Source organism: Salmo trutta, chromosome 14, assembly GCF_901001165.1.
Source record: "Salmo trutta chromosome 14, fSalTru1.1, whole genome shotgun sequence".
Taxonomy (NCBI): Eukaryota; Metazoa; Chordata; class Actinopteri; order Salmoniformes; family Salmonidae; genus Salmo; species Salmo trutta.
In genome coordinates, this window is record NC_042970.1 from 70,728,831 (window position 1) to 70,756,470 (window position 27,640).

Genomic DNA, 27,640 nt, shown 5'->3' on the forward strand with positions numbered 1-27,640 from the left:
CATTCCATTCCAGCTAACCAATGGGTATATAGCATTTTGCAAAACAGCAAAACATTCATACACATCTAAAATCTATGAAATACAAATCTGAGAACAGTAATAATTTACACACACATGAAGATATAATTCACATGTACTATAAACAGTATGTATGTATGTGTGCGTGCGTGTGTGCGTGTGTGCGCGTGTGTGTGTGTATCTTACCTCTCCCAGGAAGTCACTCTCCTCCTCCTGTATTCTAGGTTGGTCCCAGACAGTGATCTCCAGCATGCGTTCTCTGAAGTCCCTGCGGTGAACGTGGGAGTACAGGAACGTCTGGTTCCACTTGGGCCCAGCGCTCTTCTTTACCGTCTTGGTCCTGCGCTTGCTCTTATCACTGGGAACATGACAGGGGAGAAGGCAGAGGAATGTTAGGGGAGGGAAGACGACCTTAGAAGGAGAGTCAAAGGAAGTCAGCGAGTCATGTATGTATCTGTCACATACTGTCCCCATATAAGGGTCTGTGACTCCCTACGAGGATGGTGAAATATAACAGAAAACTACATAGACAGGAAGCAAATCAGAAGAGAACGTGTTGACAGTGTGTTTAAGGTATATTGGTTACTGTTACATAAAAAAACGATCAGTTTATGTACAATGTTGAACCCCTGTACTGGTAATATACTTCAGTAATTATTGTGTGTTCACACAGGTATAAGAAGTACTTCATGTTAACCCTAGTAATATGAGAGCGGTTTACCTTCGGTCAGGGAGGAAGTACATCTTGACGTAGGGGTTCCTGGGTCGCCCGTCCGGTCGGGGGGGCAGGTCTATGGCTTGAAGGACGTTGACGATCAGTTGATGGCCCACTTTGTCATACCACAGCTTTACCTAGGAACAACATCATGGGAAGAGATTAATGTGACTGAATGAATCCAGTTAGAGTAGACCATTGGTTGTGGATTACACAGGACATTGTGAAAAGTGCAATATAGGCCATCTATCAATCTGTCTGGTTGTTTGTTCGTAAATAGTCCAGTACAGTCCAGTATAGTCCAGTGTAGATCCAGTACAGTCCAGTATAGTCCAGTATAGTCCAGTATAGATCCAGTGCAGTCCAGTACAGTCCAGTGTAGATCCAGTATAGTCCAGTATAGTCCAGTATATTCCAGTATAGATCCAGTATAGACCTGTCAAGTCCAGTGTAGATCCAGTATAGTCCAGTACAGTCCAGTATAGTCCAGTGTAGATCCAGTACAGTCCAGTATAGTCCAGTACAGTCCAGTGTAGATCCAGTACAGTCCGGTATAGTCCAGTACAGTCCAGTATAGTCCAGTGTAGATCCAGTACAGTCCAGTATAGTCCAGTATAGATCCAGTGCAGTCCAGTACAGTCCAGTGTAGATCCAGTATAGTCCAGTATAGTCCAGTATATTCCAGTATAGATCCAGTATAGACCTGTCAAGTCCAGTGTAGATCCAGTATAGTCCAGTACAGTCCAGTATAGTCCAGTGTAGATCCAGTACAGTCCAGTATAGTCCAGTACAGTCCAGTGTAGATCCAGTAAAGTCCAGTATAGTCCAGTATAGTCCAGTACAGTCCAGTATAGTCCAGTATAGATCCAGTATAGTCCAGTATAGATCTAGTACAGTCCAGTATAGTCCAGTATAGTCCAGTATAGTCCAGTATAGATCCAGTGCAGTCCAGTACAGTCCAGTGTAGATCCAGTATAGTCCAGTATAGTCCAGTATAGTCCAGTATAGATCCAGTATAGACCTGTCAAGTCCAGTGTAGATCCAGTATAGTCCAGTACAGTCCAGTATAGTCCAGTGTAGATCCAGTACAGTCCAGTATAGTCCAGTATAGTCCAGTACAGTCCAGTGTAGATCCAGTAAAGTCCAGTATAGTCCAGTATAGTCCAGTACAGTCCAGTATAGTCCAGTATAGTCCAGTATAGATCCAGTATAGTCCAGTATAGATCTAGTACAGTCCAGTATAGTCCAGTATAGTCCAGTACAGTCCAGTATAGTCCAGTATAGTCCAGTATAGTCCAGTGTAGATCCAGTATAGTCCAGTATAGTCCAGTATAGTCCAGTACAGTCCAGTATAGTCCAGTATAGTCCAGTATAGATCCAGTATAGTCCAGTATAGATCTAGTACAGTCCAGTATAGTCCAGTATAGTCCAGTACAGTCCAGTATAGTCCAGTATAGTCCAGTATAGTCCAGTGTAGATCCAGTATAGTCCAGTATTGTCCAGTGTAGATCCAGTATAGTCCAGTATAGTCCAGTGTAGATCCAGTACAGTCCAGTCAAGTCCAGTACAGTCCGGTATAGTCCAGTACAGTCCAGTACAGTCCAGTATAGTCCAGTATAGTCCAGTGCAGATCCAGTCTAGTCCAGTATAGTCCAGTATAGTCCAGTATAGTCCAGTGCAGATCCAGTCCAGTATAGTCCAGTATAGTCCAGTACAGTCCAGTCAAGTCCAGTCAAGTCCATTACAGTCCAGTATAGTCCAGTCAAGTCCATTACAGTCCAGTATAGTCCAGTATAGTCCAGTATAGTCCAGTACAGTCCAGTCAAGTCCATTACAGTCCATTACAGTCCAGTATAGTCCAGTGTAGATCCAGCATATATCCAGTACTCACAGAGAGCTGTCCAGGCAGGATGACGGGGAGGGCTCTGAGGGTAGCAGGGCTGGTGGGGGACATGACCGATATGGAGGGACGCTCCATCTTCTGAGACTCAAAGGAACTAGAGCCCGCTGCCAGGGGAAAAAACCAGGATGTGAAAGACTCAAACAACTCAGTGGGTAGACAGTACTGTATATTAACACCAATTAACTATGCCGTATTGTTCATCAAGGAAAACCAAAGCTTTGTTGACACTTACTCGATTCTAAAGGAGGATGTGATGTTTCTGGAATTCTTGGTATGTCTCTGTAAAATGGGAGGAAGATTACATCAAACCTCTGCATAGACCTCTGCAATAGCCACTGACCAACAGCCATCACCAATCCTCATTTGATACAGAGTGCCAGCACATACAATACCTCAATCGTATGTTTGTTTGTATCGAAAAGGAAAAACACAGACACGTACACAAACTGGGTGTTGGGTTAGAGAGCAGGTAGTTCATACCCACACAGGGGAGAGACGTATGGGTTGAGAGAAGAGAGGGAACCTGCCTTATAAGGGTTTCTCTAAGGTCTAGGATGTTAGGGGTTACATCAGGGTTAGGCCTCAGGGAAGGACTACCGGACGACATAGCGGTCACTATGTCCACAATACGTATGTACTTACTGATACGCTCTATACACCTTTCTCAAGAAGTTATTGGAAATGATGCGTTGGATAGATCTTTTAGGTAAAGAAGACAATGGCCGTCAACATTTCACTTCAAAATTACAAATAGTCAGAAAAGGGCACACAAAAGTCGCAATATAGTAATAGTAGTCCAAAATAGTTGCAGTGTGTCGCACAACGATTCCAAAATGGGAATTTAGCATTTCACACAGGAAGTCAGTCTTACCCAATAGGCCTTGAGACAACTATTTCCACTTGAGGCTCCGCCTTGGATTCCAGAATGATGTTGTACACTTCCTTCTTGGTTGCTCCCGGCAACGACTTCCCGTTCCACTGCAGTACCTCATCACCTAGAAAACAGGAAACAAGATGGCCGACATTAAAACAGCTGATTCATGGGTAAGCATGGAGCCTAGGTTAAAGATAACAAAGGTTAAGACAATGTAATAATTCCATGCAGAAGTGTTAGATAAAAAACAAAAATCATTGGACCAGCGCCGGAGTGAAAATGACTAAAAGTGAATGGTACCGGTACAGAAAGTTCACCATCAAAGTGGAAAATAAACACAATCGCAGTGTACTCAGCAAACTAAAGCAGAATTGTTTAACTGTCATTCTATTCATTTAAATGTTTTTAAAATTATCTACAGCCACTTTATTGCTAGATGTCCCGACCACTGGTAACGTTTTCAAAGCTGATTCTGTAGAATCAGCAACAGCACTGGTCAAATGAATGTGTTTCTTTTCTAACGCTGGCGCATGGAATTATTACGTTGTCTTAACCTCTATTTTTTCAACCTAGCCTGGAGCTTTACTGAACAACCTCTGTTCACAACACAAACAGTGTTCAGGTAGAAATGGGAGATTTTCGCAGCTCAAAAAGAACCCACAGATCTCACAGAGCTACCAGACTGATGTGCAACACTTCTCCAGCAGATAACCCTGAATGCCTGAATGTTTTTTTCTACGTTTCTTACCAGCTCGTAGGTGGCCAACAATGTCCGCCAGACTTCCTTTCTTGACTTTGGTGATGAAGGCCCCCAGTCTCCCGTTCTCTGTCATCTTCCCACCCACAACCTAGAAGGGAAACAGAACAAGGGCAGTTCAGACACAAGACCAAGAGCTCAGTACATAGAGATAACAGTGTAATTAAAACACTGCCCCTTGTGTTCAGTGCCAGTATCACCGAATATCCTGGTAAGGTACAAGGTCAGTATGAAGGTATGACAATCTGGATACCATCTCAGCTGAGTACAAATCTACAGCACGTCCCCACAGTTTCCTTTCTTTATTATATACTTCTGTGGATAGTACACTAGCATCACTTACATTTGAGTCATTTAGCAGACACTTATCCAGATCAACTTACAGGAGCAATTAGGGTTAAGTGCCTTGCTCCAGGGCACTTCAACAGATTTGTTTTCCCACACCTAGTTGGCTCGGAGATTCAAACCAGCACACTTTCGGTTACTGGCCCGACGCTCTTAACCGCGAGGCTACCTAATGTGGAGGTCAGACGTTAGAGACCCGGGTTGACTCAGTACACAGGGATAGACAGTGGTTAGTGTGGTCGTTTTCCAATACTTCCTTTATCATACACATCCTTTAACAATACACCATCACACAGCCTGGGGCTCTGATGTCCTACACCCAACGGTCTCAGGACACAATATACAGCGGTTAATGTGGTAATACTATAGTAATTGAAAGGGATGCCGCTAGTGATTCCCTCTTACCTTTAGCCCTAGTAAGGAGCCTGCCTCGCGGGGCATGGCCGACCTTTTGCTCAGAGTGATGCGTCCGATTAAGTGGTCGCCCTCCTTGGATGGCTGCCATGTCACTGGATGCTGTAGAGGGGGAGTAGGGGAGAGGGGGAGATTTAATTCCATCAGACAGAGAGAGAGAGGCAAAGAGGGAGAGATGGAGAGGGGGGGTGTGGTAGAGAGGGGATATAGGTAGCAACATAGAGGGAGAGGAGCGAGGGTAAGAAAGGTAAAACAAGTTAGGGAGAGAAAGAGAAAGACAGAGTCTCTGCATCCCTTGTGAAGACAACTCTCCCACCCAGGCCAACTAGGAGGGACTTGTCCATCCACAATAAACACATACTATATCAATTTACACTCTAAGCAATTATGTCTAGACTGGACTGTTTATAATGTTGTAAGAATCTATATTTAGTAATGAATGGTGGGTAGAGTACGCCCACACACTTACTCAGACACTGCAGGGAATGAAACTAATAGGGCAGAATGTGTGTGTGTGTGTGTGTCTGTGCGTGTTTGTGTGTGTGTGTCTGCGCGTGTTTGTGTTTGTGTGTGTGTGTGTGTGTGTGTGTGTCTATGAGTGCATTTGTGTGTGTGTGTCTGTGTGTGCCTGTCCTAGGGTGGTGAGTCTGAGTTGAGTCAGCTTAAGCAAAACCTAAATCTGTCACTTTCTTCTGAAACTTACATGCCACACAGCAGGATCCAGAGGATGGCAGTCCCAATCACCTGGAGAGAGAGAGAGAGAGAGAGAGAGAGAGAGAGAGAGAGAGAGAGAGAGAGAGAGAGAGAGAGAGAGAGAGAGAGAGAGAGAGAGGAGAGAGAGAGAGAGAGAGAGAGAGAGAGAGAGAGAGAGAGAGAGAGAGAGAGAGAGAGAGAGAGAGAGAGAGAGAGAGAGAGAGAGAGAGAGAGAGAGAGAGAGAGAGAGAGAGAGAGAGAGAGAGAGAGAGAGAGAGAGAGAGAGAGAGAGAGAGAGAGAGAGAGAGAGAGAGAGAGAGAGAGAGAGGCAGATAGATAAGATAAACAGAAAGTGATGAAGAGAGTTAGAGATAGAGAGAGTTAGACGGACTCTGCATGCAGAATTCTGGAAAAAAGAATATCCTTGTATAACGTAAAACACCAAATAATACATGCAGAGCAGAATTAGGCCGATACCCGCTAATTCTACAACCATCTAAAAGGAAGCGATTCCCAAACCTTCCATAACAAAGCCATCACCTACAGAGAGATGAACCTGGAGAAGAGCCCTGGGGCTCTGATCACAAACACAAACAGACCCCACAGAGCCCCAGGACAGCAACACAATCAGACCCAATCAAATCATGAGAAAACAAAAATAAAATGATTACACATTGGAAAGAATTTACCAAAAAACAGAGCAAACTAGAATGCTATTTGGCCCTATACAGAGAGTACACAGTGGCAGAATACCTGACCACAGTGACTGACCCAAAATGAAGGAAATCTATGTACAGACTCAGTGAGCATAGCCTTGCTATTGAGAAATGCTGCAGAAGGCAGATCTGGCTCTCAAGAGAAGACAGGCTATGTGCACATTGCCCACAAAATTAGGTGGAAGCTGCACTTCCTAACCTCCTGCCAAATGTATGACTATATTAGAGACACATACTATATTTCCCTCAGATTTTACAGACCCACAAAGAATTAGAAAACAAATCCAATTTTGATAAACTCCCATATCTATTGGGTGAAATACCAGTGTGCCATCACAGCAGCATGATTTGTGACCTGTTGCCACAAGAAAAGGGCAACCAGTGAAGAACAAACAAACATATATTTATGTTTATTCATTTTCCCTTTTGTTCTTTAACTATTTGCACATCATTACAACACTGTATATAGACATAATATGACATTTTAAATGTCTTTATTCTTTTGGAACTTTTGGAAGTGAAATGTTTACTGTACATTTTTTATTGTTTATTTCACTTTTGTTTATTATCTATTTCACTTGCTTTGGCAATGTTAACATGTTTCCCATGCCAATAAAGCCTGTTAATTGAAATTGAATTGAGAGAGCGAGGGAGAGATACAGATAGATAAGATAAACAGAAAGATAGAGAGAGTTAGAGACGGAGAGAGAGAGGTTCAAGCTAAAACGAGAAAGTCAGTTTCAGTCGCCGTCAGACTAAGTCAACTCAATCCAACACCCAGGAGACAAGGGGACAAACTGGGACATCGTCCGTCTGTCGCCCAACTCTCATTACCAGCCATACTGACAGATGGTGGTGAGACAGAGAGACTGGAGAATGGCCACACTTCAGTCCAGACCAGCTCTACCCATCGACCCGGTCCCACACGTCCTCCAAAGCCTCATACCTCCTTCAAGGCCTCATCCACCCTTTTAAGTCTTCAATGGATGACGTCAACAGAATAGCAGAATAAAATTGGATGGGGACTTTGGTGTGTGACTTTAGAAATAGGGACAAGTCCCTGAACCTACAGCACGGACCATAGCCAGGCTTGGACACTGATCAGAGACGTGTGTATAAAGAGCTAAGGGAAAGTAAGTGGTCAGGAGAGGAGGGAGAGGAGAGGAGAGAGGATGTAAGGGGTAAAGTTGAGGGGTGCAACTCAACTGTTTGCTGATTTGGAAGTGAGATCTAAAAAATGTAAAGCGCAATCTGAAATTTGAAAGTGCAATGGGGGAACTACTTCAAAGCATTCCTGCTGACTCCTCGATTCAGAGTGCTGACTGTGCCCTTTTCTGTTTTTAGCAGATTAATATCGTACATCAGATCACACGATCTGGAGCACTTCTTTTCTGGCTACTAACAGGCTAAAAATAACTACCGATGATGAATGTTTAGCTATTCAAAATCAATGTTTACTGTATGTACCTGTAAAAACTCAGGTCAAATGGTCACAGTTACAAAAAACATCGAGAATTTGGAGACTATCCCCTCTCATCCTGAATCTATTTCTATTAACAGGGATATTATCTGGTCAATGTTAGAGGCTGATCCAGGTTCAGATTTCACTTCACCCTGACCGTGTAGTAAGGTCAGATATCAATGCTGCAGGTTTTACACTAATCTGACAGGACAACCATTCTGTGAATAATGTATTTATAATGTATTTGATCCATAACAATGTATCACAGTGTTATTATATACATTATACTGTATACTATAGTGTTCTATTTAATTCTGTGATTTGACCTGAAGGAGGTCATCAGGAGGTCATCAGGAGGGCATCGCAGATGGATAGGCCTACACACACAAACACACACTGTCTAAAAACACACTGAAGAATTAGCATCAACACTAAAATCAACCTTAGGTCTGGTTTCTCCTGTCATTTCCTCCTTACTATATTATCTTCCACTACTTGACATTTTTGAGGAAGCCAACCAATCAGACTGGCTGAATCTCCACTCCCTCCTTTAACTGTAAACAGTGAACTCTTAGCTCCTTATTCAATCCCAAAATACACTCTTAGCTCCTAAATCAATCCCAAATGCATCTTTAAATAGATACTTAATTTCATAAAGGTGTCCTCCTTGGGCTTTTATAAAGGCCCTAGTTAATTTAGCAAAATATAGCCTGCATCAGGAGCGTATTCAAACTGCTAACCTCCCAGCAAGATATTAGACTACATGGCATAAACGTTTCACTTTCTCATTTGACTGGTTTGATTGCAACAGTAAAGCTGTCTCGCAGGTCTACTAAATAGCATGTAAAGTAGGTTTGGGGTGTATCTGTACCCTCGCTTACAATTTGGAGCAGTTCAAGTGTTTTACTGTAAATGAAAAACACACAACAATACGGAAGTTGACCGAATTGTCTCGTTGTAAGATTTTAGGTTAACCAACCATATATCCATCTATACCATCAATACTTTATCCAAAAAGAATAGAATGAAGCAGTATTTATTGACATGCATTGTCCTCATGAACCCAGGCTTTCACAGCTGAGTTACACGTCACATAGCTACATTTAGCGTTTAGCCTTGTCCTGTCTCTGAATTCGTTTACCGCGGACAACATCAAAAGTAAATCCCATGCTGGATTGGGACTGGCGTACTCCTAAAGTAAACACTGCTAAACACTTGCTAGCTATGACAGCTAACTTTCTAACAATTTTTCCGCCTGTCGCCCCCATTAAACACCCTATTCCCATGTGTTAACCTAATCTGATAATCTAATTTGGGATTGGGATTGGCCTGGAGCGACCAGTGGTGGTGGTTAGTGGTGAGTGAGATGAGTACACAGATAAACAAAACAACAACCGTCGTCATGGCATCCTCCATCGACACGCTAACTGCTAAAATAGCATAGCTTAATTTAGTCAAGAAGAGTGAATTGCAAAGCTGTTGCAGGCCGGCGTGAGCAAGCGAGAGGCCAAAACTGAACATGCGGCCGGCCACAATGGTGACACCCAAACTCGATGATATCTTATCCATTAACGGCAGGATGCAGCCGGTGTTTGGCGGGGAAGCTTTACGTAGCGTTAGCCGACTAGCCACTGACCTAATTCTGCCAAATCTGCTGGCCTAAATCACAGGACGTTTCCTAAATAAAAGAGAGCTGTCCTGTCCTGTTCTGTTCCAGGACGGGAAGTAATAGGGTTTGGCTTCAGAGGTGAATGACAGTGTTGTACCGAGTCAAGGCTATAGCACATTATAGGCAGGGAGATACAGTCCCAGTAAACATTGAAATTTACATTGAAATTCTTTATTTTTATGGAAACCTAGAGCAAAGCAATTTTGATAACAAAAAAGGAAAGAAAGAATATTGCATTAGTAGCGACACCCGACAGGTGACCATAAAACCATAAAATCTAACGAAAGTTCGATCATTCCACCAATGTCGTAATCTCTGACAATCTCTGACAACACTGTCACAAAACCAGCTAATATAGATGATTCGATCTGATAGAAAGCTGAAGAATCAGACCTTTCTTGCTGACACTCTCCATACAGGTAGCAGATTTGATAATACTTTCAATGTTAAAATATCTGAATGCGTGACCAATCATATTGACATGAGAAGAGCTAACCGAGAGAGAGAGCAGTAATCTGACCTTTCTCACTGACGCTCTCCATGTCCACGTCCTCACAGCTGGTGTACTCGGGCGTGGAGGCGCCCTCCTCCTCTGAGCTGCTGATAGACATCTGCCTCTTGTTGACGCCCCGTTTGCTCTTGTAGGGCCTGGGTGGGGGCGGCCGCAGCGACTCCGACTGGTCCGAGCTCTGGGAGTCCTTCCGCAGCAGGCTGTCCCCGGACTTCTCCCTCCTAGCCTTGTGCATTATGGCTGCCTGGGAATTGGGCTCCAGCTGGCTGGAGTGGGGTCCCTTAGGGGGGTCCCAGCCTGCTGGAGGGGGGGGTCCTTGGTGGGGGTGAGGAGCACCAGGATGGGGGCCCGTTCGTGGGCCACCACCAGATGGTTGAAGAGGTCCGTGGTTCTGGTTCTGTTTGAGGAGGGGGGGACCTCCCTGGGGTCCCTGTCCCATTCCGCCACCCCCACCACCCCCTACGGTCCTGTCCATGGAGTAGCCGCGGTGGTTCTCCAAGGATGCCTTGCGGTCCGGTTCTCCACCACCCCCACCGCCGCCCCTCCGGAGACGATTCTCAGGCACATCCCCCATGTTCCCTCCCCCTCCTCCCCCGCCCTCCAGCCCCACCTCATTGATGGCGTTGTTGCTGTGGCGCCGCTCGTGGCGCACCTTCGACACCTTGGCGTGCATGCGCATCTCCTGCTCCTCCTTCTGCGGCTTGACCGGGTAGCGCGCCAGGTTGGGGTCGCTGCGGTAACGCGTCTGGAACTCCTCCTCTTGGCGCCGCTTGCGCTCCAGCTCATCCTCCTCCGGGGGGCGTCTCCGGAGGTCAGGGCGATTTCCTTGGTCGCCACCGTCGGGGTAGTCATGGGAGCGGACCTTCTCCAGGTGCCGGCCGTCCCGCCAGTCTATGTCCCCAGGACCACAGAACTCCTCCTGGGAGGCCACGGTCTGAAGCTTCCCTGGGGGTCCCCGGCCTCCTCTACCACGACCCAGACCACCGGGCTTACCGTTCTGCTCATGGAGGGACACAGGTCTTTTCCTGAAGAGAAGAGAAAGGTGACCATAATGGACATTGATATAACATTACACACTTGTTGTTTTGTTAACATAATACCATGTAGTAAGAACAAAAAAGCCTACTCAGATATACTGGACAAATTATGGTCAGTACCAGTTATTACTGGTTGAATGAAAGCAATGATGATAAAGACAGGGAAATAATTCAAAATGGAGGAATATGTACAGAACTAAAATGAGATTCTATTTCCATGGGAAAATGTTCCTACTGATGGTTAACCTGGGTATGGATCATCCAACAACAGTGTGGAATAGGGCCAGCATTTTGAGTGATGCATTCAGGCCGGACCGAAATGGACTTACCCATTAGACACAAAACAAAATATATTAATCATGGACCTTTCAAGAATAAAACATGTAACCCAGCTTCTGTTTTGGCTAAGCTTGGACAGCACAATTTTTTTTGATCCAGTGGGGATTAAAAAATCAAGTGCTGCAACCCATATACCACAACACACACCGAAAATGGGTCACTCCCAACATCAGAGGATTTGAGTTCCTGTCAAACGCGGAGAAAATATGACCAAAGTATGTCCAATGTTGAATGAGACAAATGAGGCTACATGTGTAAACTGACGGTGTCAACAAGACCCTGTTAGACAAAACAGATGCTGCATTAGCCTAATTCATCCAATCACAACAAAGTCAAATATATTAAAGAGGACTAACTTGTACACAATTCAAATGTACAACAATAAAAAAGACCCAATATAAAAACTACCATACCATCTAAAAGAGGCCCAGGATACTCAATAACTAGACTCTGATAAAGTCCCAAAATGTTTTGCATGTCAGCAATCAAGTTTTCAAGATATAGGACTTTCAAGAAGCTAATTGTAACTTGCCACATCATCATGATGACGCAAAACGCATCTTAGGAAGTAAAAAAAAATACCAAAAGATACTTTTCGAGTGGATAATTCCTTTAAGTGTCTACAATCAAAGGGATTAAGGGGAGGTGATAATAGTAGAGTGGATGAGAGAAAGTCTTGTACAAAGTGGCATTTACAACAATACTAAGTACTATCAGCAATCAAAACAGGCCCCTAGATAACCAATACAGTGACGTAGACTCTGGTTTGAGCCTCTACAGCCAGAGAGGTGAAAGCAGGGATTGTGAGAGGACAGGTGAAAGTGTTTTAGGGATTAGAGCGTTTGTGTCAACGATGTCCTACTTGTCTCGTGGTGGTTCGCTCCGAGCGCGTGACGCCGGCATGGTGTCCAACGCTCCCTTGGCCGGTACCGTTGGCGGCTGATGCGTTCCGTTGGGCGCCGCCCCTGCGTTAGCGCTGGAAGAGGGCGGGGCCTGGGACCTGGAGCGGAGTAGCTTCCTGTCCCCCAGTTGGGTGTCACCCCCCGTGGGCGGGGCGTTCAGGCCGCCATCCAGGCTCATCTGCCTCGCCCCCGGCCCCGAAAACCATTCTCCTGATTTGGTGAGGATCTCCTGTTGCTTACGGCACAGGTTGCATACCCACATTACCTACAGGGGTGAAGGAGTAGATGAGGAGGTTAGCTATTACATACATGTACAGTATGCAGAAGTAGCCTATATCTATAGAGAGAAAGAGAGCATGGTCAATTCCATTTCCGATTCCTATTTTCTTAATTGAAAAGCAAACCCTGAATTGACTGAATTGAAATGGAATTGACCCTAACATTGTCTCTTAGACAGAGAATGCATAATACTATACAATACCTCAATACTATAGCCATCTAATTTTATTTCTATGAGGTTAACATCAGAAGACTCGTGGGGTTGCAGATGTTGTCACATATCCATTGCAGTCCACTTTTTAACTTCTCTAGGGTGGGGGCAGTATTTTCACGGCCGGATGAAAAACCCAAATTAAATGGCCTACTACTCGGGCCGAATATGCATATTATTAGTAGATTTGGATAGAAAACACTGAAGTTTCTAAAACTGTTTGAATGGTGTCTGTGAGTATAACAGAACTCATACGGCAGGCAAAAACCTGAGAAAAATCTAACCAGGTAGTGGGAAGTCTGGTGCTTGTAGTCCTTTCAAGTCATTGCCTATCGAACACACAGTTACTTAGGGTTCATTTTGCACTTCCTAAGGCTTCCACTAGATGTCAACAGTCTTTAGAAAGTTGTTTGAGGCGTCTATGATGAACAGAGAGCGAACAGAGGAAGTTGGAAGTTGTTGACTCAGGAAAGCAAATTAGTTCATTGGTGCGCCTTCACGTGATGAGGAAGCTGTGTTCCAAAACGTTTTTCAAGACACTGGAATCGTCTGGTTGGAATATTATTGAAGTTCTAAGTTAAAAAGGCCCTAAAGATTGATGCTATACAACGTTTGACATGTTTGAGCGAATGTAAATATAACTTTTTTTGACTTTTCGTCATGACATTTTGGCCGCGCTTCCTACACTTGGAGTAGCTTACTGAACCCGGAAACAACAAGGAGTTATTTGGACATAAATTATGGACTTTATCGAACAAAACAACATTTATTGTGGACCTGGGATTCCTGGAAGTGCCTTCTGATGAAGATCATCAAAGGTAAAGTGAATATTTGTAATGCTATTTATGATTGTAGATGACTCCAAAATGGCGGGTATCTGTATTGCCTAGTGTATTTTTCTGAGCGCAGTACTCAGATTATTGCAAAGTGTGCTTTCCCCGTGAAGCTTTTTTGAAATCTGTCACAGCGGTTGCATAAAGGAGATGTTCATCTATAATTCTTTGAATAACAGTTTAATATTTTATCAACGTTTATGATGAGTATTTTTGTAAATTGTTGTGCTGATTCACCGGGAGTATTGGAGGCAAAATATTTTCTGAACATCACACGCCAATGTAAAAGGCTGGTTTTGGATATAAATATCAACTTGATCGAACAAAAAATGCATGTATTGTGTAACATGATGTCCTAGGAGTGTCATCTGATGAAGATCGTCAAAGGTTAGTGCATAATTTTAGCTGAATTTCTGGTATTTGTGACGCCTGTCCTTGCTAGGAAAATGGCTGTGTGGTTTTTCTTGTGTTGGAACTGTCCTAACATAATCTAACTTTATAATTTCGCCGTCAAGCCTTTTTGAAATCGGACAACGTGGTTACATTAAGGAGACGTGTATCTTTAAAATGGTGTAAAATAGTCGTATGTTTGAAAACTTTGAATTATGACATTTTGTGGTTTTGAATTTGGCGCTCTGATTTTTCACTGGCTGTTGAATAGTGTGAACCGTGGGTGGGACGCTAGCCCAAGAGAGGTTAAGGAACTGTCATCTCTAGTTCATTTGCAAAACAGATTCAGTCGTGAGGCAGAGAAATGTTGGCTTAGCTTGGAGTATTTTAGCTTGGAGTATTTTAGCTTGGAGTATTTTCGACAGACAACAGGTCATTGTTATACAGGCAAGGAAAGGGCAGGACTGGTGACAGAACTACAAACAGGCACAGACAGAGGATCTTAGTAAGACACAAGCAAGTATTAGTCACAGCGTTATGTTCTTTCTCATGTTTTATTTTAGTCTCTTGACTCTGATTGAGTATTGGTGATGGCTCATCTGTCAGACAGGGGAACAAGGTTTCTTAAAATACCCTAGAACCTCCTTCCCCCCACGCTCCCCCTCCCCCCCCCACACTCCCCCTCCCTCCCCACGCTCCCCCCTCCCTCCCCAGTCTCCCCCCTCCCTCCCCAGTCTCCACTCTCTTTAGCCTCTTCCTCCCCTCTCCTACAGGTTGCTGCAGATTAAAAATGAAAGGCCACATGGTTGCAGACATGGCGGGAGACAGAGTGCACCATTTCACTATGTCCATTTCCAATGGAAAACTGAGCCTAGCCTGTAGCCTGATATCCCAATATACACTGAGTATACAAAACTCTTTCCATGACATAGACTGACCAGGTGAATCCAGGTGAAGGCTATGATCCCTTATTGATGTCACTTGTTAAATCCACTTTAATCAGTGTAGATGAAAGGGAGGAGACGGGTTAAAGAAGGATTTTTAAACCTTGAAACAATTAAAACATGGATTGTGTATGTCTTGCCCATTCACCCTCTGAATGGCACACAAGAGACTGAAGTGCCTTTGAACGGGGTATGGTAGTAGGTACCAGGCGCACCAGTTTGTGTCAAGAACGGCAACACGCTCAACAGTTTCCCGTGTGTATCAAGAATGGTTCACCACCCAAAGGACTTCCAGCCAACTTGACACAACTGTGGGAAGCATTGGAGTCAACATGGGCCAACATTCCTGTGGAACGCTTTCGACACCTCGGAGAGTTCAACGAATTGAGGCTGTTAGGATGCAACTCAATATTAGGAAGGTGTTCTTAATGTTTTATACACTCATTGTAGGTTACAATGCGCTCTGTGAAACATCACAGCATTTTACTTACACATTGAGATAAGGAAACAGCCCAAAAAATATCACATATTTGTAATAATACTGTTACCACTAGAGAAAATTCAACATATTCTACAAGGCTACAAATGTATAAAAGATGATCCAATATGAACGCAGTATCTAGTTAAACAGAGTAGGCTTGATATGGATGGGATGTCGTTACCATGGAGAAAGCAGTAGCATGTTGCCTATGGTGGACAAGGCTGTTAATCTCCCACAGCGGATGATGCCACAGAACATTAACTGGCCAGCAAGGAAAGCCAGCTACAATATCCACCATCCACCAAAAGCTATTTATCGTTCCACACCAGGTACCAGAGGAACATTCTTAATTCAATAACTGGTTACAGTATCGGCCATGAAGAAAAGACGTAAGTGAAATCTAGGAAATTGGCATCAATCTGAACATAACACTGTGGAAGACCATGATTTGAGAGGACAAGTCACAGATATACAGGTGCATCAACTGATTGCGGTTCACAATAGTATATTTTTTATTTGACTAGGCAAGTCAGTTAAGAACAAATTCTTATTTTCAATGACGGCCTAGCTGCCTTGTTCAAGGGCAGAACGACAGATTTTTACCTTGTCAGCTCGGGGATTTGATCTTGCAACCTTTCGGTTACAAGTCCAATGCTCCAACCATTAGGCTACCTGACGCCCCAATAATAACAAATATATAAAAATGGCCTACTGTTGGTAGAAATCATTGGTCAACTCAAGTCAGCTATTTGACGGTTCTACGAACAACAACCCCAAATGGAACAACAGCAACAGCAAAGAAAGGTTCCATACTCACATGTAGCCATGGCTACTGAAAATCGCCTCCCTCCCAACGCAGAGAAAAACAGATTTATCTCTTCTCCAGTGTATAATCCCACGGTCTAGAATGATGGTACAAATCCAAAATGGAGGGAAAGTACTATTCCTTGTATTGTCGTTTAGAAGTCTTTGTTTGCATCCCAAAACACCACCTTATGTGAAACCTGCTCTTTGATGGTTGGTCGAATGGACAGTTACTTTAGCAGTCAGCTTGCGGTTAGCTTTTTAGCGAACCGGCGCGCATCGTGCCTACAGTACCCTGATTGAATCCTCTGTTTGGCTCCAGGCCACACTAATCTAAAGTAAATCAGCTGTGTGCAGCTGTGGTCCACAGCTGTCGAGCTGGACACACACACACACATTCAGTTGTTCTAATACACACATACACATACATACAGTACACACAATCTCTCCCTCTCTCTCTCTCTCTCTCTCTCACACACATACATACTCTCTCTCTCTCTTTCTCGCTCACTCTCTCTCTCACACTCTCACACTTACATTCACTCACACACATACTCTCTCTCTCTCATTCTCTCTCACACACTCTCTCTCTGTTCTCAGGCAGGTTAGATTGGAGTAGACCGCAGCTAATCCCCTCAGCTCCTCACCATTATTCAACATCATCATCAGTCAGGACAATACCAGCCAGCCGGTTTCAGATAGCAGCCGTGCACAAGGCCGGTAGGCTATGCTACCGCTAAACCATATCCCTTATACTCCCTCCCCTTAATTATTCAGCTGTTTGGTGATTATCATTATCATTATCAATCATTCAGAGTGCATTCTGGGAAATCCCTTTTTATCAGACCAGGAAGGTAAAGTATATATTAGGTAGGCCTATAGTGACAGTATTAAGGCCATCATTTCAAATATCCATTTAGGGACGCGGTCAATATTTGCATGCCTCTCAAAGAGGATGGTAAGAAATGTTAACATTTTAGACTCTATAGCAAAGAATCGATGAAGGAAAAAGGTCCAGTTTAACGTCACAGTAAATAGGGAGATTTTTTTCTCATGGTTGAGGAAGACGAAAGAAATTAATCCGATGGTTAATCCTTGAATGAGATCGTATTCAAGCAGCACGCACACAAGGAAATACGGCCCACACACACACACACACACACACACACACACACACACACACACACACACACACACACACACTGACACATGGCGCTTCACAGGACGCAGTGCGATGAACTGGAGGTGACACCACAGTGGGCTGCTTCTTGAGCGAGCCGTCTGATTGGCTGCCATCACACACTAACCATGCTTAAGCAGCAAGCAAGGAAGCCCTTCACATGTTACGTGTCACACAATAGGGTGGGGTTCCTAACACAGACCAAAATAGGATTTTGAATGGAAATCAACTGTTTCGTCTCCACAACGACAGTAAAACGAATGTGTGTGTGTCTTGAGTATGAGCAATGCCATTTCTAATGTGTTACTGCACCAATCTCACCCTGCCTAACAGAATGCAGTTCACCATGGTAACCAAGTCATTGAGTACAGAAAGAGAGAGAGAGAGAGAGAGAGAGAGAGAGAGAGAGAGAGAGAGAGAGAGAGAGAGAGATTGTACTAACAATGCCAAGACTGGGAACAGCAAGTTAGTGGGGAGCTAAACGAACTGTGTGGCCTCCTATGAGCTCTCTGTGACATCATAATAGATCATCATCCTCAAACAAACTAACGACCCTCATATGGGCTACAAGACTAACCTAAATCACAACACATATCTACCCAGTATCACCTGCAGCCAACTCTAAATGGATTAGCTATAAAAGGACACGACAACAAATGACAGGTCTTAAGTCATGTTTATGACTGTTTTAAACCATGTCAGCGGCAGGCACTGTCAAAAATGTTTGACTGAAAAAGACCAAAATACAACGTTTAACCAACGTTAGAACAACCTCAATCCCACACAACCTGCGTTGCCGAACAAACCACCGCCTTCCTCGTACCAGCAACCCACCTGACGAGGCAGACCGACTTGACGAATGGCGACATCTTACAGCCGTCACTAATCAACACGCTCTTTTCTACCCCACGCCCCTCCATCATCTCCATCTCAGACCCTCTATCCTGCCGTTTCTGTTGCCAAAACAGGGGAGGTGGGGATAGCGACAGTAACAGCGGGCACGGCGGCGGCGGGAATAGCTGGGAATTCTGTAAACGTCGTCTTTTCCCTTAACTGGGTGGAATAGATGGAGGCCCGGGGTGGTGGAATGGAGAATAAAGTGTTCAGTGAGCGCGCTCAGTACAGCCTCCAACGACAGATTGACATATGGGGAGGCAGCAGTGCCTGGCAGAAAACTACCATCCGTCAGGGAATGGTAAATCCTACAGACGGGGAAGAAAGACGACCACAAAACACGATAATGCTCCATTTGTGTAAATAAGGCTATAGATCAACTAGGAATAAGTCTTGGCTTCCTTCTGCAGCCGAGCCCTGTGAACTACAAGACAGTTCAGTGTTAGACTGAATGGCATTCTACCCTATAGAAGCCAATACTGCTAAGGACACAACAGAAACCCTTCTAGTATTATTATCCCATAGTGTTTGTAAAGGCCTTTCTGTAACGCCAAACTGATCCTGGAACTGTTCACTAATACAGTTACTGTCACCGCTATTGTTATTTTATAAAAGGCATTACAGTAATGTTTTATGGCAGACCGCTGGGTTAGTCATCCAATGCTGAGAAACCTGACAGAGATTATGAAGTGCATTCCCTTCCTGTAAAAAGTGCAGTGTCGGCTCGATGCAGTGTGGGAGTGGGAGAGTTGGTGTGTGTGTATGTGTGTGTCCGGTGTGAGTGCGTGTGTCTGTGCGTGCGTCTGGTTTGTCCAAGCAGTAAAGAGGTGTTTGCATATTCGTGTCTGTGTACATTAGTGTGTGTATGTGAGTCTCCACTACAGAAAGAGGAGACAGATTGGCTCTGATTCGCTCATTCCCTCTCTCTCTCTCTCTCTCTCTCTCTCTCTCTCTCTCTCTCTCTCTCTCTCTCTCTCTCGCAGCCATCTGGAGATGACATTAAACACACATAAACAAACACTCTGCAATTAATACACCAAGACAAGTGAAAGCAACTCGACTCGGGGGGACTAACTAGTCTCTTGTCTGTGAAGAATATAACATGATAAATTGTTTTATTTGTGAAAATCGTACATTTATAACTGTGTTTGTATCGTAATATGATGAAATAAATGTCATTTGACCATTATTTAGACTACAGAATATACGTTATTCAAATTTATGTTAATTGAGGCGTCAACTGAAGGAATTGTGGAGGTTAACCAAACAGTGTCTCTAAGAATGAGTCATATCTACAACAATTGAATTAAATACCCGTTAGAAACATAGACAACCCACACACCGCAGTTAATTAACACAGAAATAATAAAACCGACACACACACATAGACACACACACATAGACACACACACAAAGGGATGAACCCAGGGGCTTTGATTTAAAGGCTTGGAATGTACTGTAACAGTGACAGTGTAAGTCTGTTAGCTGGGCTAAGGTGTGGAAGTCTTGATATTTGAACGTAGACAACACTGACAGATGCTGACAGGGAGAGGCGAGGGGCTATGAGGGACTAGGAATGGGGTCCTAGCCTACACCCTCCACCCCTGACCCCAGTCCACTGTCTTAAGCAGCCGCAGGGTCCAATCCAAAGACTTGCATCCTTCCCCTCTGCCCCCTGTCGACTTCCCCTCAGATCCGAATCTGAAAAGATAGGACGCTTGTGAGCAAAACTGTGCTTTAAAAGCAAAAGGATTTTTGGTTGTTTTCTCCTTACTTGGAGTGGACAAGTACAGAGGGGAAGGTGGCAAGTGTACAAATTGGAACCCAGCCTCGGCCTCCCCTCCCGTCTCCCAGTGGCAGGGGCAGGTCTGTATGCTCATCACAGACAGGCAGGTAAAGCATGCACGGGCATAAGTGTGCACATTCCCTCTGCAGTCACAACAAGGGTCTTATAGTAAGATAAGGTGCTTCTGCGTGCCAACAAACACCCTGTGCCCTTGTAGCCCCCAACAAACACCCTGTGCCCTTGTACCCCATGTTTCCCCCTATCTTGTATATTATACCCAGTTCCCCCTGGCACAGCCATGCCTACAGCCATAGAGAGAGGAGTTGTGTAAGGGAGGTGCCCATCCAGGGGTGTCTAGGAATGCCCACCCAGACAGCCAGGCATGGCTCATGCTCGCCCGCTTCCCAAATTGCAGCTAAAGTGTGACATTAAAGAACTACAGTTATAGTGACCCATGCAAAAACTCCATTACCCAGCAGGCCTTACCCTGTCCTTCACTATGAGACACTTTGCAAGAGGAAGAGACAGACAATGGATGCAGAATTAGTCAACGTTTTTACCCAGATATCCTTACTGAAGATAAAACAGTCTCTAGTACTGCACTACCAAATGTCCACATTAGTGTGGACTGGACTACAGGCAGATATGCTTGGGGAAGTCCATGGTAAAATACCATAGTGATAGACAGCTAGTATTTAATCGTATTTATTTCTACTCAAGGCAAAATGGTCCCTATGACTATCTGCTCATGCCCAGAGTCTGGAATCTGGACTACAGACAGATACAGTATGTGTGTGGAAGTCCAAGGATAAAGGCTAGCCTTTTAGTATTAGAGAAAAGCTAGCCTGGACTGAACTGTCAGGGAATCATTCTGTTCGCTTTAAGTCATTAATCCATAGGTGGATTTAAACGCTTTGGCCGCGTTCCAATCTGATCATTTACTCCCTTCACTTCAGCCTTTGTGGACACCCACTTCTTGGATTTGTGTGAGCTAGGTTTTAGTAACAAAGGAATATACCTCGACCTTGCCAACAGCAAAAAGGCTTGGCATAGGACTACAGTAGTTTATGCCATATCACTCACACAAATCCAGTCCACTTAAAAGGGGAAGTCTACAGGGCAGGAGGGAAGGGGGTCAAAACTTTGGGATTGGAACGCAGCCATTGGGGGATTTTCAAAGGGACACATAGGTTATATTCACAGTACAGTAGAGAGGACAGAAAAGATGCTAACCACTTTGTCCTCCTGTAGTGGCATGTAGTCCAGGTAGCAGTGAGGAAGTGAAAAGGAAGTGAGGGAGGGAGTGGAGGAAGCAGAGGGAAGGATAGAGGGATGCAGTGGAGGAGTGGACAGAGAAAGAGAGACAGAGGTCAAATATAGGTTCATGGAACATGAGAAGGGAGGAAGGAAAAAGAGAAAGAGGAAAAAGGAGTGAGGGAATGGTGTAAACGTTTGTTAATACACATGAGCAAAATCCACAATACACACTTTTAATACACAGTCTATTCAGTGATACAACCTGTAAGAGGTGCAACAGTGGTGAAACACAGAGGGAGTTTGACAGCAAACATGCATGACTCAACATTTCAGTCATGTGACGTCGGCATGACACATGACCTTTGTGTCACAGTGTCATGCAGGAACAGGAAATGGGGACAAGAAGAGCAACATGATACATCATCTTACACAACCCTATATATAACTTCCTGTCTAGCTTATAATACAATATATACACTACCATTCAAAGTTTGGGGTCACTTAGAAATGTCCTTGTTTTTGAAAGAAAAGCTGCTATTTTTTTGTCCATTAAAATAACATCAAATTGATCAGAAATAAAGTGTAGACATTGTTTTTGTTGTAAATGACTATTGTAACTGGAAACGGCTGATTTTTTTATGGAATATCTACATAGGCGTACAGAGACCCATTATCAGCAACCATCACTCCTGTGTTCCAATGGCACGTTGTGTTAGCTAATCCAAGTTGATCATTTTAAAAGACTAACAGACACCTCACAAGTCCTCAAATGGCAGCTTCATTAAATAGTACCCGCAAAACACCAGTCTCAACATCAACAGTGAAGAGGTGACTCCGGGACGCTGGCCTTCTAGGCAGAGTTGCAAAGAAAAAGCCATATCTCACACTGGCCAATAAAAAGAAAAGATTAAGATGGGCAAAAGAACACAGACACTGGACAGGGAGCTCTGCCTAGAAAGCCAGCATCCCGGAGTCACCTCTTCACTGTTGATGTTGAGACTGGTGTTTTGCGGGTACTATTTAATGAAGCTGCCAGTTGAGGACTTGTGAGGTGTCTGTTTCTCAAACTAGACACTCTAATGTACTTGTCCTCTTGCTCAGTTGTGCACCGGGGCCTCGCACTCTTCTTTCTATTCTGGTTAGAGCCAGTTTGTGCTGTTCTGAGAAAGGAATAGTACACAGAGTTGTATGAGATCTTCAGTTTCTTGGCAATTCCTCACATGGAATAGCCTTCATTTCTCAGAACAAGAATCGACTGATGAGTTTCAGAAGAAAGTGGCCATTTTGAGCCTGTAATCGAACCCCAAATGCTGATGCTCCAGATACTCAGCTAGTCTAAAGAAGGCCAGTTTCATTGCTTCTTTAATCAGGACAACAGTTTTCAGTTGTGCTAACATAATTGCAAAAGGGTTTTCTAATGATCAATCAGCCTTTTAAAATGATAAACTTGGATTAGCTAACACAACGTGCCATTGGAACACAGGAGTGATGGTTGCTGATAATGGGTCTCTGTACGCCTATGTAGATATTCCATAAGAAATCTGCCGTTTCCAGCTACAATAGTCATTTACAACAAAAACAATGTCTACACTTTATTTCTGATACATTTGATGTTATTTTAATGAACAAAAAATGTGTTTTTCTTTGAAAAACAAGGACAATTCTAAGTGACCCCAAACTTTTGAAAGGTACTGCACGTCTACTTCCTTTCAATATATGAGCCTGTATTTAAATAGCATCTAGGATAAGTTTGCTGATCAGTTTTCCCTTTCAAATCATAATGATTATGTTTATACAGACGGGGAAGGGGGGACCTGACCTTAGATCAGCACTCTGAGTTTTTTTTTTTATGAATACAGACCCTGCTTTTAATATCTGCTGTTTGGTGAGCTATTATAGATACAGAAATGTGACTTTTATAACACAACATGACTATGAGGACAGGCTGGGGAGAAGGGAGAGGTTTAGTAATACCAAAATGAGTGGTTGGCACACATTTTGTCAGGCATCACCATGTAACTGTAATGCCTTCTGCAGGACAATGCTGTGTACTGCATCGTGTCTCTGTGTCTATTTTGGGAATGTGATTATTCGGCACAGGGTGAATCGCGATTGATCACGACAATATCAATGTTTTGTGAGTTACTGTGACTTATATGCTGCTAGTATAGAAGTCAATACATCTGATTATGATTGAGGCCATTTTGAGTCAAATAACAATTTTGTTTAACTACAATGAACAAGCTGCACCTGCACAACATGACCAAAAGTATGTGGACACCTGCTTGTCGATTTCTCATTCCAAAATTATGGGCATTAATATGGAGTTGGTCCCCCCTTTGCTGCTATAACAGCCTCCACTCTTCTGGGAAGGCTTTCCACTAGATGTTGGAACATTACTGCAGGGACTTGCTTCCATTCAGCCATAAGAGCATTAGGGAGGTCGGGCACTGATGTTGGGTGATTAGGCCTGGCTCGCAGGCTGCGTTCCAATTTATCCCAAAGGTGTTTGATGGGGTTGAGGTCAGGGCTCTGTGCAGGCCAATCAAGTTCTTCCACACCGATCTTGACAAACCATTTCTGTGTGGACCTTGCTTTGTGCACGGGGGCATTGTCATGCTGAAACAGGAAAGGGCCTTTCCAAAATTGTTGCCACAAAGTTGGATGCACAGAATCATCTATAATGTCATTGTAGTGTTAGGATTTCCCTTCACTGGAACTAAGGGGCCTAGTCCTATCCATGAAAAACAGCCCCGGACCATTATTCCTCCTCCACCAAACTTTACAGCTGGCACTGTGCATTGGGGCAGGTAGCATTCTCCTGGCATCCACCAAACCCAGATTCGTCCGTTGGACTGCCAGATGGTGAAGCGCAATTCATCACTGCAGAGAACGCGTTTGCACTGCACCAGAATCCAATGGCTGCAATCTTTACAGCACTCCAGCCGGCGCTTGGCATTGCGCATGGCAATCTTAGGCTTGTGTGTGCCTGCTCGGCCATGGCAACCCATTTCATGAAACTCCCGACAAACAGTTCATGCTGATGTTATTTCCAGAGGCAGTTTGGAATGTGGTAGTGAGTGTCGCAACCGAGGACAGACGAGTTTTACGCGCTGTATGCTCCAGTACTCGGCGGTCCCATCCTGTGAGCTTGTGTGACCTACCACTTCCCGGCTGAGACGTTGTTGCTCCTAGATGTTTCCACTTCACAATAACAGCAGTTACAGTTGAACGGGGAAGCTCTAGTAGGGCAGAAATTTGACAAACTGACTTGTTGGAAAGATGGCCACATTGAAAGAAAATGAGCTCTTCAGTAAGGCCATTCTACTGCCAATGTTTGTCTATGGAGATTGCATGGCTGTGTGTTCAATTGTATACACCTGTCAGCAACTGGGTGGGTGAAATAGCCGAATCCACTAATTTGAAGGGGTGTCCACGTACTTTTGTATATACAGTGTATCTTCTATATAACTTACTGAACATCAGTCCTGTAGAACCAATTTATAGTTTGATAGATTCATATCATTTTAACTCGCAGGGCTGGAAAAATACATTAAAGCTACTGCTAACTTAAAGATCGGACCTTTTTATTCAATTTTCGCCTCAAATTAAATACCCAAATCTAACTGCCTGTAGCTCAGGACCTGAAGCAAGGATATGCATATTCTTGATACCATTTGAAAGGAAACAATTTGAAGTTTGTGGAAATGTGAAATTAATGTAGGAGAATATAACACATTAGATCTGGTTAAAGATAATACAAAGAAAAAAACATGCTTTTTTTGTGTACCATCATCTTTGAAATGCAAGAGAAAGGCCATACTGTATTATTCCAGCCCAGGCGCAATTTCGATTTTGGCCACTAGATGGCAGCAGTGTATGTGCAAAGTTTTAGACTGATCAAATGAACCATTGTATTTCTGTTCAAAATGTTGTATCAAGGCTGCCCAAATGTGCCTAATTGTTTTATTAATAACTTTTCAAGTTTATAACTGTGCACTCTCCTCAAACAATAGCATGGTATTCTTTCACTGTAACAGCTACTGTAAATTGGACAGTGCAGTTAGATTAACAAGAATTTAAGCTTTCTGCCAATATCAGATATGTCTATGTCCTGGGAAATGTTCTTGTTACTTACAACCTCATGCTAATCGCATTAGCCTATGTTAACTGAACCGTCTCGAGGGGGACCCACCAATCCTGTAGAGGTTAAAAATGCTCTCTGGGATCTTAATCACAACAAATGTTGTAACATACTGCATGAATTGGATTTGTAACATATCACTAAAATTGCTACATTTCTATGATATCATACCTATCACACGAAATGGATGATGTAGTACACAATTAGATGACGTAGCACACAAAAAACGGGGACCCGTTTTGGCTCGTGAGCACCACTTTCAAAACTACTGGCTGATATTACACAAAAGTTTGAGAGCGCAGTAATGCAAAGAGTGGGCCTTTTTGACATGAGTTCCACAAACTGAAATAATGTACAGAAACTTGCTTAGCATCCGCCCTGTCAAACAAATGTATGTTTTGACCCACTCAGCACTGGAGAGATGCATGAAGTGCTCGGGCTTAAATTTGACATGAGGTACACCGACGTGTTGAACTAAACCAGAAAACATGAATAGAAGGGAGAGTTTTATGTAATAAAACAAAGTTTACAATTTCAACTAATCCCGTTATTCTGCTTGGCTGGTGATAGAGGGGAGAGTAGGATGGGGGATCAAGGAAGGAAGTACCACTTGAGAGAGCGCCGGTCAGAAGACATCTCTCCAGTCTACACTGCCTACACACACAGGCTGTAATATGTACACAATACAACAGCAGCCTACACAAAAATACCTTTACACACATAGATTACAGTCTACACAAAAATACCCTTACACACATAGATTACAGCCTACACAAAAATACCCTTACACACATAGATTACAGTCTACACAAAAATACCCTTACACACATAGATTACAGCCTACACAAAAATACCTTTACACACATAGATTACAGCCTACACAAAAATACCCTTACACACATAGATTACAGCCTACACAAAATACCCTTACACACATAGATTACAGCCTACACAAAATACCCTTACACACATAGATTACAGCCTACACAAAAATACCCTTACACACATAGATTACAGTCTACACAAAAATACCCTTACACACATAGATTACAGCCTACACAAAAATACCCTTACACACATAGATTACAGCCTACACAAAAATACCCTTACGCACATAATAGATTACAGCCTACACAAAAATACCCTTACACACATAGATTACAGCCTACACAAAAATACCCTTACACACATAGATTACAGCCTACACAAAAATACCCTTACACACATAGATTACAGCCTACACAAAAATACCCTTACACACATAGATTACAGTCTACACAAAAATACCCTTACACACATAGATTACAGCCTACACAAAAATACCCTTACACACATAGATTACAGTCTACACAAAAATACCCTTACACACATAGATTACAGCCTACACAAAAATACCCTTACACACATAGATTACAGCCTACACAAAAATACCCTTACGCACATAATAGATTACAGCCTACACAAAAGTACCCATAAATACACCATAAATACTGACTCACACACTGATACACAGACACACACACTAATACTGACTCAAACCTACACAAAAATGTTGTTCTCTGCCCAGTGAGAGACGTTACTTCAAAATACCTTTTGAAATAAACTGCATTAGTGCTCAAACTAATTCTTGGCATACTTTACTATTGATTTGAGTTCCTAGCCCATTGTTCCACTGTATTATTAGTTCCACATTGATGGAATTTCTAATAGAGACAACACTACTAGTGGCCGGTTATCATTATCCATAATTCATTTCATAGAATTATCCCATAATAAGTCCACAGCCTGGGCCAAAGCTTGATCCTGTGTCCTGCTCCCTGTGTGAGTCTGGGTTCCAGCTGGGCTTAGCGGATTTGGAACAGATTGGCACCCAGCAGGCCCAGGGACCACAGTCAGGTAAGATACCCAGGAGGGCCTCTCTCTTGGGCTGGACAGGAGAAGGAGAGGGGCCCAGATGGCATGGGGTGGAGCGGGGCTTGGGCTTAAAACGACGCCCACATGTGGTGAGTATGGACTCTGCCGCATGTCCCGCACGCTTCCTCTGGCACTGGGGAGCTAGACTAAATAAACTAGAATCAACGC

At 43.6% G+C, this 27,640-nt stretch overlaps 2 protein-coding genes across 4 annotated transcripts in view; both read right to left on the reverse strand.

Annotated features, from left to right (window-relative positions):
* LOC115147236 (regulating synaptic membrane exocytosis protein 3) overlaps positions 1-10,618 on the reverse strand; it is a 43,984-nt gene extending 33,366 nt beyond the window's left edge. For all 3 annotated transcript variants that reach the window (XM_029689356.1, XM_029689357.1, XM_029689359.1), the window contains exons 1-10: positions 10,087-10,618; positions 5,730-5,770; positions 5,018-5,128; positions 4,259-4,358; positions 3,508-3,631; positions 3,279-3,335; positions 2,869-2,915; positions 2,625-2,740; positions 740-870; positions 205-376 (exon numbers count right to left, since the gene is read on the reverse strand). In XM_029689356.1, coding sequence (XP_029545216.1) covers positions 205-376; positions 740-870; positions 2,625-2,740; positions 2,869-2,915; positions 3,279-3,335; positions 3,508-3,631; positions 4,259-4,358; positions 5,018-5,128; positions 5,730-5,770; positions 10,087-10,552 — 1,365 coding nt within the window. In that variant the 5' untranslated portion in view covers positions 10,553-10,618. The remainder of the gene's footprint in view (positions 1-204; positions 377-739; positions 871-2,624; positions 2,741-2,868; positions 2,916-3,278; positions 3,336-3,507; positions 3,632-4,258; positions 4,359-5,017; positions 5,129-5,729; positions 5,771-10,086) is intronic.
* Positions 10,619-10,627: 9 nt separating this feature from the next.
* Positions 10,628-27,640, reverse strand: part of LOC115147856 (regulating synaptic membrane exocytosis protein 1) — a gene marked incomplete at its 3' end in the record, with an annotated part of 51,064 nt that continues 34,051 nt past the window's right edge. Inside the window, exons 3-6 of the mRNA XM_029690126.1 lie at positions 21,391-21,402; positions 20,644-20,664; positions 12,316-12,620; positions 10,628-11,102 (exon numbers count right to left, since the gene is read on the reverse strand). Of these exons, the coding sequence (XP_029545986.1) occupies positions 10,628-11,102; positions 12,316-12,620; positions 20,644-20,664; positions 21,391-21,402 (813 nt within the window). The remainder of the gene's footprint in view (positions 11,103-12,315; positions 12,621-20,643; positions 20,665-21,390; positions 21,403-27,640) is intronic.